Source organism: Salvelinus sp. IW2-2015, linkage group LG31 (assembly GCF_002910315.2).
Source record: "Salvelinus sp. IW2-2015 linkage group LG31, ASM291031v2, whole genome shotgun sequence".
Lineage (NCBI taxonomy): Eukaryota > Metazoa > Chordata > Actinopteri > Salmoniformes > Salmonidae > Salvelinus > Salvelinus sp. IW2-2015.
This window is the reverse complement of record NC_036870.1, coordinates 19448862-19462073: the sequence shown is the minus strand read 5'-3', so window position 1 is coordinate 19462073 and position 13212 is coordinate 19448862. Positions and strand designations below refer to the sequence as shown.

General features: G+C 43.9%; 1 protein-coding gene across 1 annotated transcript in view; it reads right to left on the bottom strand.

Annotated features, from left to right (window-relative positions):
* LOC111955524 (adenylate cyclase type 2-like) overlaps positions 1–13212 on the bottom strand; it is a 99020-nt gene that overhangs the window by 69668 nt on the left and 16140 nt on the right. The window contains exon 2 of the mRNA XM_070436379.1: positions 10669–10866. Within this exon, the coding sequence (XP_070292480.1) occupies positions 10669–10866 (198 nt within the window). The remainder of the gene's footprint in view (positions 1–10668; positions 10867–13212) is intronic.

The following is a 13212-nucleotide window of genomic DNA, read 5'->3' as shown; positions in this document are numbered from 1 at the left end:
CTCTTCAGGCTCTCCAATCGGAAAAAAGTTCACAGGAAGAAGTTGCGGTGTACAACCTTGCTCTTGTCTGTGGACGTGTTGACTACTCTGTAGATGTGCATATCTGGGTTTCTTCAGCTGATGACATAGATGGTAGATTCCCACACATCTGCCAATTTCCGTTTGCTCCTTTCTTTCTTGTTGGCTAACAGAACTTTGTCACCAACCTCCAGGGTGCATCCTCTCACCTTCTTGTCATATTCTCTTGCCTTCTTCGTCTGTGCCTTTGATGTGTTCTTCTGTGTGACACGCACTGCCTCCTGAAGATCTCTTTGAAAGGAGTCTACAAATTCACTGTAACCCAAAACAGTCACGTCTCTCAGAACCGGTAGCTGTGGGGTCCGCCCAAACATTAAGTAAAAAGGGGCGAACCCGGTCGTCTCATCTATGGTACAGTTACATGCAAACGTGAGAGTTTGTATCATCTGAGGCCATTTCTCTTTCCTCCGTGGAGGCAAGGCTTGAATCATATTCCCCAAAGTGTGATTAAATATTTTTGTTTGCCCATTTCACATTGGGTGATATGGAGTTGTGTGAGATTTCTTCACTCCTGCCAAGTCCATTAGCTCTGATATCAGCTTGCTTTCAAAGTTGTCCCCTTGGTTGTTTAAAACTGTAAATACAGAAAAACTTGTTTTGCTGTCTGAGTTGTACAAGGGAAGGAGTGAGCTGCTTTGGTAAAATGGTCTGTTACTATTAGAATTGCAATACTCTATCCATCCTTTCCTTCAGCCAACCAGAAATCGATGCAGAACAACTCTAGTGGTGCACTTGTCTTAATTGATTCAAGAGGAGCTCTTGCCTCAAGTCTTCTTGCTCACAACACAGCATAGTCTTTCACCTGTTGATCCATACCAACCTAAAATAACTTCTGTCTGATGGGGTGTAAGGTTCTTGATTGGCCTTGGTGTACAGCATCATCATGTGTTCCCTTCAACACATCCGCCTTCAGGGACAAAGGTATAATGAACTGATATCTCTTCTTTCCGATTTTGTCCTTTGATTTCCTGTACGGTATTCCATCCTTGTTTTCCAACTTCTCCCAATGTTTCAAAAGTTTCTGCACATCCACTGTTTCATGTTCTCTTTCACGATGTGATGGTCTCTGTTTTCTTTCTACATAATAGGTAGCACGAGCCAATGTCTCATCTGCTTGCTGCTTCTCTTTGAGATCTCCTACTGAAAAAGTGGGGAGTGGATGTTGGGATAGCTGCATCAGAGGGACAGTGGACATGGATATGATCCTCTGTCGGTCTAAGCTGTTGTCTAGGAGTGCCTTCACTTCATCACCAGAGACTTCAGCAGACTCTGCACCTTGATTGGACCCTGTCATGCCACTGTCTGGTAGGCCTTGGTCATTCACAGACAGCCGGAGCGTCTCTTGCACGTTCTCTGCTGTGACATGTTGAGTGGTACCATCCCTGACAAACGGTACACGGCCGAGTAAGTCGGCGGGTATGTTCTGTGGCCCAGATATGTATTTCAGATCAGTCATACGGAGCTAGCTTCGCCACCAACCTCTGCTCACAGGCATCAAGTTTAGGCTTTGTCAGTATGTGAGTGAGTGGGTTATTATCTGTCAGGCCAGTAAACTGGGCATCATTTAGCCAGTGACAACATTTTTCACACAAGAAACTCTAGACGATGGGCTGGATATCTTGCTTGGGATTTGTTGAGGGATTTACTAGCAAACACGATGGGTCCACTTTTACTCTCGACCTCTGGGACCTGGCTCAGAACAGCGCCTAGGTTGTCAATTGAAGCATTAGACAAAGTATGAAGGGTTTACTAAAGTCTGGGTGCGCTAAAACTACTGCGTTTATCACAGCTGCTTTTAACTTCAGGTGTCAGCCTGTGGGATGGCCTACTCTGAGTCTGGCTATTTTTATATTTCTGTTTGCTTTTCTGTCCCGCTGTTAAACAGTACAGTGGCTTTGATAAAGTGGGAGTAATAGTTCATAATTCTGAGAAATGACTGGACCCTCTTCAGTCCAGGGGTTTTCCCATCCTTCTCCATGAGGATGTCATCTCACTGATGGCCATCCCTTTCCCCTCGTCAGTCTGGATCCCTTTTTGAGATGTCACATGGCCCAAGAATTTCATAAAACGCAGAAGGAAGTGCCACTTATTTGGGGCAAGCTTCAAATTGTTGTTTGAGAGTCTACTGAAAACCAGCTCCAACTGTTCCAGTGCATCTTGTTCACTTTTAAGAAAGACTAGTAAATCATCTAGATAGCACAAAAGGGAGAGATAGTTCTGGTCTCCAAAGATTGACATCATCATCCTGGCAAACATAACTGGGCTGTTGCAGAGGCCCTGAGCCATTCTGTTATATTCGAAAAGGCCAACTGGTGTGGTAACAACTGTATATTTACGATCCTCTTCCTGTATGGGAATATTGTAAAATCCAGATGTCAGATCCATTGTGCTGAAAAGGCAGTTTACGCCTAATGACGGCAGTGCATCGGCTTGATTTGGTAGGGGATAAGCATCCTTCTCAGTTCTCGCATTGAGCCATCAGAAATCTGTACAGATTCTGAGTTCACCATTTGGTTTCCAGACAAGAACAAGAGGGGATGCCCACTCACTATTCGATTTCCTGAGGATGTCACATTCTTCCATTTCCTCCAAGGTTTGTTTCAGTTTTTGGAAGTCACATGGTGGCACTCTGTGGCAAGGAAGTCTGAAAGGCCTCTCATCGTTCAGTCTTATTCTATTCACAAGTCTCTTGCTTCGCTCTATTCTAGTTTCCCTCCGGAAAATATGCTGTGATATTTCATAACCAGGTCTGCCATCTTGTTTTTCCATTCATCTGATACTTCCAGGAGGCAATGTCTTATTCTTCTACTGTATTATTGACTGTATGTTTGTTTCACTCCATGTGTAACTCTGTGTTGTTGTATGTGTCGAACTGCTTTGCTTAATCTTGGCCAGGTCGCAATTGTAAATGAGAACTTGTTCTCAACTTGCCTACCTGGTTAAATAAAGGTGAAATAAAAAAAATAAAAAAGTCAGACCCATTTCTTTCAACACATCAGGATATGTGCGTTCTGTTCAGTTGTGGTTCCAATGATTTTCTGTGCGACATCTTGTTCATCATAACATTGTCCACAGCAGCTGCTGTTTAACTCCAGGTCTTCTAATGCTATACAGGAGTATACTGTACATCTGCCAGTTTTGCATTGTGCTTCAGTGTAACCGGGCAATCTTGGAGATTAACCACCTTCATTGGGATCCATTTGTCACGCCAGAGTGGGCATACAGTACGACCCACTAACAAACTCCTCTGTGCTCCACGGTACGTTGTGGGCTCTACAATAACAGGACTGCCAATGGAAAAGGGCCCTTTTCCTTTCAGCCTACCCCAGACTAATTTTTAATGTTTTGGGGATAGTGTCACACACTGGTTGAGAACGACAGTGGCAACTTTTTTTTCAGGCATTTTACTTCGTTGCCAGCGGTCAACATTTGCCAGTATGCTTAGAAGTGCATCTGATTCATCAGAAAGGCCATTGGCTAGTTGTGATATTGTTTTCCAATATCCCTCTGTACTTTTCAATAGATGGAGGACATGTTTCAGTACATTTTATTGTTATATCAGAATCACCGTCATAATCATTGGCCTGTACAGAGAATTAAGTCAAAACCACAGGTCCAAATCCCCATCTCCTTCCATGGCTTTGGAAAGGGCCGATGTAGCAAGCTAGCTACTGCAGGACATCAACACAAGCATACCAGAAACACACATGTTTTTCTGAAAATGACATTTCGCTTAGGATGTCATTTGATTGGTGTGGAGCCAAATTGGCCCCCCTTGAGGGGAATTTAACTGCTCAAATGCTTGTTGGCATCAATCAATCAAATGCTACGGTAGCAACATGTCATACTATTTTGGTCCAGGTAGCATCAGATACATGGGCTACACATACTGAGAAAGAGAGGCCCTGTTCCCTTGCTCGGATGATTTTTCGACAAATTATTATTATTATATATAAACACCACCGGTCAAAAGTTTTAGAACACTTACTCATTCAAGTTTTTTTTTCATTCCAGGTAACTACCTCATGAAGCTGGTTGAGAGAATGCCAAGAGTGTGCAAAGCTGTCATCAAGGTAAAGGGTGGCTATTTGAAGAATCTCAAATATAACATATTTGTTTAACACTTTTTTGGTTACTACATGATTCCATATGTGTTATTTCATAGTTTTGATGTCTTCACTATTATTCTACAATGTAGAAAATAGTAAAAATAAAGAAAAACTCTTGAATGAGTAGGTGTTCTAAAACTTTTGACCGGTAGTGTATATATATATTTTTTATATTTGGGGAAGCTTGGCTTCCCTTGGCATCCATGAATACACGCCACTTGTAAAATAACAACCCAATGTTAATCTCCCAGGACAAATTAGCTAGCAATAGCAAGCTAGCTAAATGTCCATGAATGTTTCATGTGTGTTTGACATGTCCCCAAATGAATATAGTTGTTTCACAGTTGGTTTTTATATTTTAACCTGTGTGTGATGATCGTATCTGGTGTGGATGGACAAGATTAACATGCGTGCGATAGCGCACATGGACTCACGCATGTGCGTGGCCGGTGTAGTCAGCATGTTAGGCAAGTCTACTCATCATACAACAGTTGTATTGTGAACCTTTAGCAGCACAGAGCTGTTAAAAACAGCACAAATCCTATCACATGTTATAGTTATAGCAATACTGATATACCAGGATCAGAACAGGAAAGGAGGAGCTGGACGCAGGAAGTAAACAAAACAGATAGGGGGCTCATGGCTCAGAGCGTATCACAACCTGTGACCCTGACTCCGCGCAGCACCATGGACAACAACCAACAGTGGTGTCTGACAGGGACCGGAAGTAGGAAGTGGAACAGGAAGTCAACAGAAGGTCAGGATTAGGGTTCAGGAGGACAAAAGGAAAGACAGAGAGATGACAGAGACTGACTACTAGAGGGAGAGAGAAGTTGTTGAAAGAGAGATATAGAGAGATATTGAGTAGAGAGAGGGGTTGACAGTGACAGTGACACTATCTAGCCCAGCTATTTTCCAACACAGATGCAATTCTTACCACCAACTCTGACCTCCAACCCAATCATAAAAGAAAAACAGAAAGCTTAGTTGCTGCTAGCACATCATTTCTGCAATTTTTTTCATACACTTTATTTGCTATAGTCAAACGTTAGATGGCCTACTTTTCCAACAGCTTATATAGTGTGAGACTTGGGGGGTAGAAAAGAAAAAAAAGAAAACAATTTTTTTTCTCGTTGCTGACTACCAAAAAGTTTGAAGAGACATGCTGACTGGGCGGGGTGCATATATTCATGAGCTCGCCTTGACTGACAGCTGTTTGGCCTATGGCCAAGAAACTTGAATGGAGTGAGCAGTGTTCCAATAAAATCATCTCAAGCAAATTTGGTGAAACACAAAGCAACTCAAACAACGTTGAAATTGCATGATTTTTTTATACATCTCCCGTTTTTCGTGTCTCTTGTGATGTGGTTCACAGCAGCACTGACGAATGTGTTGACATGACAACTGCATCAGAGTTTTGAGTGACCCTTCCCCGCCTTTTGTTCCATGCTGCCTGAAGACCTAGCTAGCCAGTAACTTGTTAACAACAGATACAGATAAAAGTGGAGACAGAAGTACAGTATCTTTGCCATAGATGAATAGTGTAAACTTTCTATTATAATTGCTGACACCCTACAGTCACATTTTGGCACCAGTAGAGTAGCTATCTAGCTATATAAACCACGCCCCTCCGGAAACATGCATTTTCCGATGTTGGTTACAAGGCGGTACTTATTTAAATTAGCTAAGATAATATCATGTTACCATTGGTGTATTAATAAAATGACAGTTAGGGTGATGTCACCCTATCCCCTTAATAATCCCACCTCCTGTCTTCCAAGTGTTTGACATTGGAGAGGGGACAAGTAACTTTATCAATGTAGAAGCAACAGTCATTTTTCATAAGTTGGTCATCATACATTGATTTGGTTTCATCCAAATATTATCCAATTTCATGAAAAACATGATTTTGACTGTTGACCTTTAAAATAGAGACACTTCTCTCCTGAGTTTTCCAGGAGCCAATTTGTGTGCGTGAGGTCTGGAAAGAGTTAAGTTGGAACAGGGGGAATTGATATACCCTATCATTTCTCTACTCCTTCTACCTTCCTTATCTCGCTTTCTCCCTGTTTCTTCTCAACCCTGCATTCTAATACCCTATCATTTCTCTAGTCCCTCTGCCTTCATTATCTCCCCGTCTCCTCTCAACCACCCTCCCAGCCCTGTATCCCGTCTCCCTGTTTCTTCTCAACCCTGCATTCTAATGACCCCTGTCCCATTCACTGAATCATACCTTTCTCCCTTTTTTCTCATTCTTTCTCTCTCCCACTCGCTCTCACACTCAATGCCTCTGACTTTCTCTTTTCTTTCTTTCTGTAGCGCTCTGTCTTTTCCCTCCTGTTATCTCCATCTCATCTCTCTCTCTCTTTCTCTCTCTTCATATCTCTTGCTCTCTCCTACTTTCCCTTCCTTCTCTCTCCTTCTGTCTCTCTATCTCTTCTCTCCCCAACCATTCTCTCTCCATCTCCTCTCTCCCCACCCCTTCTCTCTCCTTCCCTTTCTCCATCTCTTCTCCTCTGTGTGGTAGGCTCCAGAGCCAGCCATCCAGCTGGGTTAGTGTGAGGGAGGGTTGTATTGTTTTGATGGTACCAGGTGTGTGGAGCTCTAGTACAATCTGGCTTCCACTAATACCTGCTCTCTCCTGAGAGATTCAATCAGGCCCAGACACAACCAACTCCTCAGCTGAAAGGGCTGCTCTGTGTGGTGTGGTGTGGTGTGGTGTGGTGTGGTGTGGTGTGGTGTGTGTGTGTGTGTGTGTGTGTGTGTGTGTGTGTGTGTGTGTGTGTGTGTGGTGTGTGTGTGTGTGTGTGTGTGTGTGTGTGTGTGTGTGTGTGTGGTGTGTGTGTGTGTGTGTGTGTGTGTGTGTGTTGTGTGTGTTGTGTGTATGAGTGTGGGTGACAGATTGTGAGAGCCTCTGTTACTAAGCAGAACATAACCTGTTATAAACTTTCAGATTATTTCTCTCTCTCTGGCCTGTGGTCTCTCTGTTTCTCCAGAGTCCCCATCCCTATTTTTCTGTTTATCCCTACCCACACTCTCTCTCTCTGTATGAGGACAGACTGTAGTCGCAGCAGTAGTTACAGACAGTGTTATTTAGCTCATTGGGTTCCATCAGTATGGTTGAGAGTGTTCTTCCTCCTGGCTCCAGGCTGGTTGACTCACAGCAAAGAGCCATGTATCTCCTTCTTATAGTCTGAGGCATTTACCATCATCACAGGACACCTGAGTGGTGTTCTATACCTGACCTACCTGTCATACAGTGCCTTCAGATAGTATTTCCACATTTTGTTGTGTTACAGACATGGAATATTCCTTTGAACATGGTGAAGTTATTAATTTGGATGGTGTATCAATACAACCAGTCACTACAAAGATACAAGCGTCCTTCCTAACTCAGTTGCCAGAGAGGAAGGAACTGCTAAGGGATTTCAGCATGAGGCCAATGGTGACTTTAAAACAGTTACCGAGTTTAATGGCTGTGTTAGAAGAAAACTGAGGATGGATCAACAACATTGTGACAGAGTGAAAAGAAGGAAGCCTCTACAGAATAAAAATATTCCAAAACATGCATCCTGTTTGCAACAAGGTACTAAAGTAATACTTCAAAAAATGTGGCAAGCAATTAACTTTTTGTCCTGACTACAATGTGTTATGTTTGGGGCAAATCCAATACAACACATTACTGAGTACCACTCTCCATATTTTCAAGCATAGTGGTGGTTGCATCATGTTATGGGTATGCTTGTAATTGTTAAGGACCGGGAAGTTTTTCAGTATGAACAAGAAACAGAATGGAGCTAAACACAGGCAAAATCCTAGAGGAAAATCTGGTTCAGTCTGCTTTCCACCAGACACTGGAAGATTAATTCACCTTTCAGCAGGACAATAACCTAAAACACAAGGCCAAATATACACTGGAGTTGCTTCCCAAATGACAGTGAATGTTCCTGAGTGGCTGAGTTACATTTTTGACTTAAATCTGCTTCAAAATCTATGGAAAGACTTAAAAATGCCAATGATCAACAACCAGTTTGACAGAGCTTGGAGAATTTAGAAAATAATACTTTGCAAATATTGTACAATCCAGGTGTGCCACGCTCTTAGAGACTTACCCAGGAAGACTCACAGCTGTAATTTCTGCCAAAGCTGATGTAAATACACTTATGTATACTTATGTAAATTTGATATTTCTGTATTTCATTTTCAATAAATTTGCTTAAATGTATAAAAACATGTTTTCACTTTGTCATTATGGGGTATTGTGTGTAGATGGGTGAGAAGAAAAAACATAAATTGAATCCATTTTAAATTCAGGCTGTTGCACAACCAAATGTGGTATGAATACTTTCTGAAGGCAATGTATAATAACACTCGTTCTCCTTTCAACATGTTACCTCCTCAAGCTGCCTGCTAAGAATGTGGAATAACCACTGGAGTAATGATACGAGATTACTGTCTGTTTAAGGAGGAAACAGGAAGAGAGAGAGAGGTAGAGAGGGGTAGAGAGATGGAGAGAGAGAGAATGAGAGATGGAGAGAGAGAGAGAAAGTGAAAGAGAAAGAGAATGAGAAAGAGGGAGAGAGAGAGAGAGAAAGAGAGGATGAGCGAGAGAGCAGAGAGAGAGAGCGAGAAGACAAAGAGAGAGAGAGAGAGAGAGAGGGAGGGAGAAAGGTTGTTTAATAATGCAGTATGATTATGCTCTCACAGATGGAGAGATGGATAAAAATAGCTACACCACGATGAGAGAAGCTAGGAGGAGAGAGGGGATGAGGGAGGGAGGGAGAGAGGGTATGAGGGAGGGAGGGAGAGAGTCAGTGCCGCCTCTAGCCTTTTGAGGGCCCTAAGCGAGATTTAGTTGGGGGTCCCTCCCACCTCATGGGCAAAACAGTTTTGGCAGTGGATACATTTTTTGCAAGATTAAAGTACATTTCCTGCAATTCTACACATTTTGCCAAGGGGTGTAGAGAAAGTGTTGCAGTTTTAAGCACACTTTCTACAATTCTTCACATTTTGCTATGGGGCAGAGAACATTTTGCAGTTTTAAAGCACATTTTCTACAATTTACACATTTTGCCATTACTTATGCCATGGCCATATGATATCTGTGTGAGTGACTAACAAAATCAACAGGGGCCCCCTGGAGGTCAGGGCCCTGAACACATGACCTGCGTGCCCGGTCGGTAATTTAGTGATGATTATGCCTACTACAAGGTTTAGATAACTGCCTAGACGACCTCACCTAGCAACCTACATTTTTTTGTTGTTGCTGAGATGGGCTAATTGAGTGACTGCCATAACAAGTGGAAACTGCTGGTGCACTACCCGACTGAGTTCCTTTCTGGTCGGGGGCCTCCAAGCGGCCGCAGGGCCCTGCACTCAGCGCATGGTCTGCGTATAGGAAAAGGCGGCTCTGGAGAGTGGGATGCAGAGAGGGAGAGGGGGATGGAAGAAGAGAAACAGAGGGGGAGGGAGGGAAGGAGAGAATGTAGGAGAAGGAGAGGGAGGTGAGGGAGAGGACGAGTGCGAGGGGGAGCGAAGGAGTGAGAGGTAGAGATGGAGAGGGGGAGTGAAGGAGAGGAAGAGAGGGGGAGAGAGGGATGGAGAGAAGGTAGGAGAAGGAAAGGGGAGCAAGGTTGAGAGAGAGAGAAGGAGGAGAGGAACAGAAGGGAAAGGAGGGACAGAGAGAAGGTAGAGAAGGAGAGGGGGAGTGAGGGTGAGAGAGGGTGAAATGGAAGGAGACCTGGTAAGGTGAGGTAGAAGGGCAGAGGGATATAAATAGAATTTGCGAAATAAGTTGAGACAGAGAGACGTGGGAGGGACTGGGAGAGAGCGAGATAAAATGGAAAGGAAATTGGAATGAGAAAGGGAAGGAGGGAGGGTAAGGAGAGGAACATGAATAGGCCTATAATTAGAAAGGTCATGTATCAGTCTCCTGATCGTTCACCTCCTGTGACCTAACACTTAATCACACATGAGGAACAATTAGCACACACCTTATTATCTCTCAAATACATTCAAGACACACACAAGCACATACGCACACACAACAAGCTGGTAGCGTAGAGGTTAGGGAGGAGGGTCGCCGGGTCAAATCCCAGATCTGACAGGAAAATCTAGTGGTGAATGATTCTAAATACCATCTCCAGCCACTGTGGTCTTGAGCAAGGCACTCAACCACTAAAAGAATGGTTCCAGGAGTGCTGCACCGTGGCTGGCCATGTGGCTCCGAACACTTGAATGTGTATCTCCAGGGATTGTGTTGAAAAGCAAAAAAGCTACGTTCTCTTTTATGGACAAATGGACAATAAAGTATTAATGGACAATATTTTTCTTCTTCTACACAAACATGTACACACAACTCTGACCAACACGCACGCCTGACGCACGCCTGACGCACGCAGGCAGGCAGGCAGGCAGGCACGCACGCACGCACGCACGCACACACACACACACACACACACACACCACCCCACGATCTCACCTGGTCCCAAGGACAGAGGATCCCCCCGGAGAACATGAAGAGGTAACCCATGGCAACCAGGCAGGCCCATATAAGGAGGGAGAAGAGGCGGAGCATGCGGTTGAAGACGGACTCTATGCAGACCAGGATGAAGATGGAGAGGAAGAGGAAGAGGGTGGTGGGCACGGTGATCAGGAACGCTAGGTGGTCCTCCATGTTCTGGAGAGAGAAGGGAAGGAGAAGGACGGGAAGTAAAGAGAAGGACAGAGGGAGCGGACGGGGGGAGAGAAGGAAGGGAGGGTGGGAGGAGTGGAGGGAAGTAAGACTAGGAGAGAAAAACGAGACAGAAGCTTTTTGTGTCCTCAATTCCTGAAGAGACAGCTTCACACCGCCTCTCTCCCCCCCCACACACCCCCCCTCAGAACTGTAAATAGCTCCTTCAAGCCTATAGAAACAAGTGTGTTGTGGTGTGTGTGTGTGTGGTGTGTGTGTGTGTGGTGTGTGTGTGTGTGTGGTGTGTGTGTGTGGTGTGTGTGTTGTGTGTGTGTGTGTGTGTGTGTGTGTGTGTGTTGTTGGTGTGTGTGTGTGTGTGGTGTGTGTGTGTGGTGTGTGTGGTGTGTGTGGTGTGACAGGTTGTAAAAATTGGTTTTGGTTTTGTGTTCAATTCCCGCAGGGGTCACATACACCTAGCCTATTAAAAATGTTTGCACTCATTGTACAGACAGACAGACAGACAGTCTGAGACCAGAGAAGGTGCTACTATGTCACTTCTATCCTCCCAACTTGTCCCACTTGTCAGCATTTAAAACCTGTCAACACACATGCCAACACACCCTCTCTCTCACACACACATGCACGCACGCACGCACGCACACACACACACACACACACACGGTCTGCATTCATCACTGCTCTACTCATCATCATTAGCTATGGGCGGCAGGTAGCCTAGTGGTTAGAGCGTTGGACTAGTAAAGGTTGCAAGATCAAATTCCCGAGCTGACAAGGTAAAACTCTGTTGTTCTGCCCCTGAACAAGGCAGTTAACCCACTGTTCCTAGGCTGTCATTGAAAATAAGAATGTGTTCTTAACTGACTTGCCTAGTTAAATAAAAAGCTATCAGACTCTATTAACATTGACATGACCCCACCTGGCTACTACCTATATGTGTGTGTCTCCTCTCATCCACACACACACACAGGTTAAAGTGACAGGTGTTGGGTAGCCTGATGGTGTGGTAGTGTAGTCAGAGGTCCATTAGCAGGAAGATCCCTCCAGATTCAAGGTGACATTTGTCGTGAGGCGGCGTCAAAATTGTCCACTGGAGCAAAAAAAGAGGTTGGATTTAACCCAGATCTATATAATGAGAGACTGCGATTTAGACCACTGCACCATCCACAATGAATTAACAAAGCCAGTCTTCATCAATTGCTAAACTAAACCCTGGAGTTGTTTTTCTGAACTCAACCAATTAGAATTAATGCATGAATTTAATTAAGCCTATTGCAAACCCTAACCAATCAGAATTCATGCCTAAATTTAACCCTATCCCAAACCCTAACCAATCGGAATAAATGATTTTCCAAGTCGTAAATAATGCCTAAATCAAGGCAAGTCAAAACCGGCCACTAGTGGCAACAGTAAGCGCTAGTACAATCTAGTAGGCTTGGGTTTTGCTAGGGCATTGTGGACATAGATGGCGGTGTAATTCGAGGGTCTCATGTTCAATCCCAGTTACTGGCACTGAGGTATAAATAAACTACTTGACTTCTGGAGAAACATGGACAAATGTCTAATTTTGCAGTGAGACTGTGAGAGCATGTTGCCTTAGAGCTAGAGGCCGGATGGAGGTCAAGGCCTAATTCTCTGACATGCAGAGTACAGGGTCTGAATAAAATATTTACCCTTCCCTTCTGACCCTCTAAGAGTTTATCAATTATAGAACAATGCAGAAAAGTCCATCATTTTCCAAGTGAAGAACATTTTGCATAAGCACATTGAGAGCCTAGAATATCATCAGAGGTCCCGCATATGGTGATCCTGTGAACACGTCAGTAGAATACAGTCTATCATTCTGCAGCTCTATGATTTGTATTTCATGATTCTATGGTAGAACAGTGTTGTTCTGTGATGATTCTATGCTAGAATACACTGTTGTTATAAGGTTATATGGTAGAATAGTGTTGTTCTGTGATGATTCTATGGTAGAATACACTGTTGCACACACACACACAACAAAACACACCGCTCCGGTCACAGCCATTAATACCAATGCTCATTTCCTCCCTAAACCACGCTCATGAATATTTGATCCTGTGTATAAAAGACCAATTAATGCAGTGACTCACTAACTGTGTGATTAGCAACATAATGCCTTAGTTTACCTTTGTCACACACACACATGCTCGCAGGAACACACGTGCAGACACACACATACATATGCACACACCAGTGGTGTGTATTTATGGATGTCAAGGGAAGTCAGCCCCCCCCCCCCTCCACCCCCCAAAATACTATATCTTATCTTTCGTCTCTTCTGTGTTTCATAATTCTCCTTCAATTCAC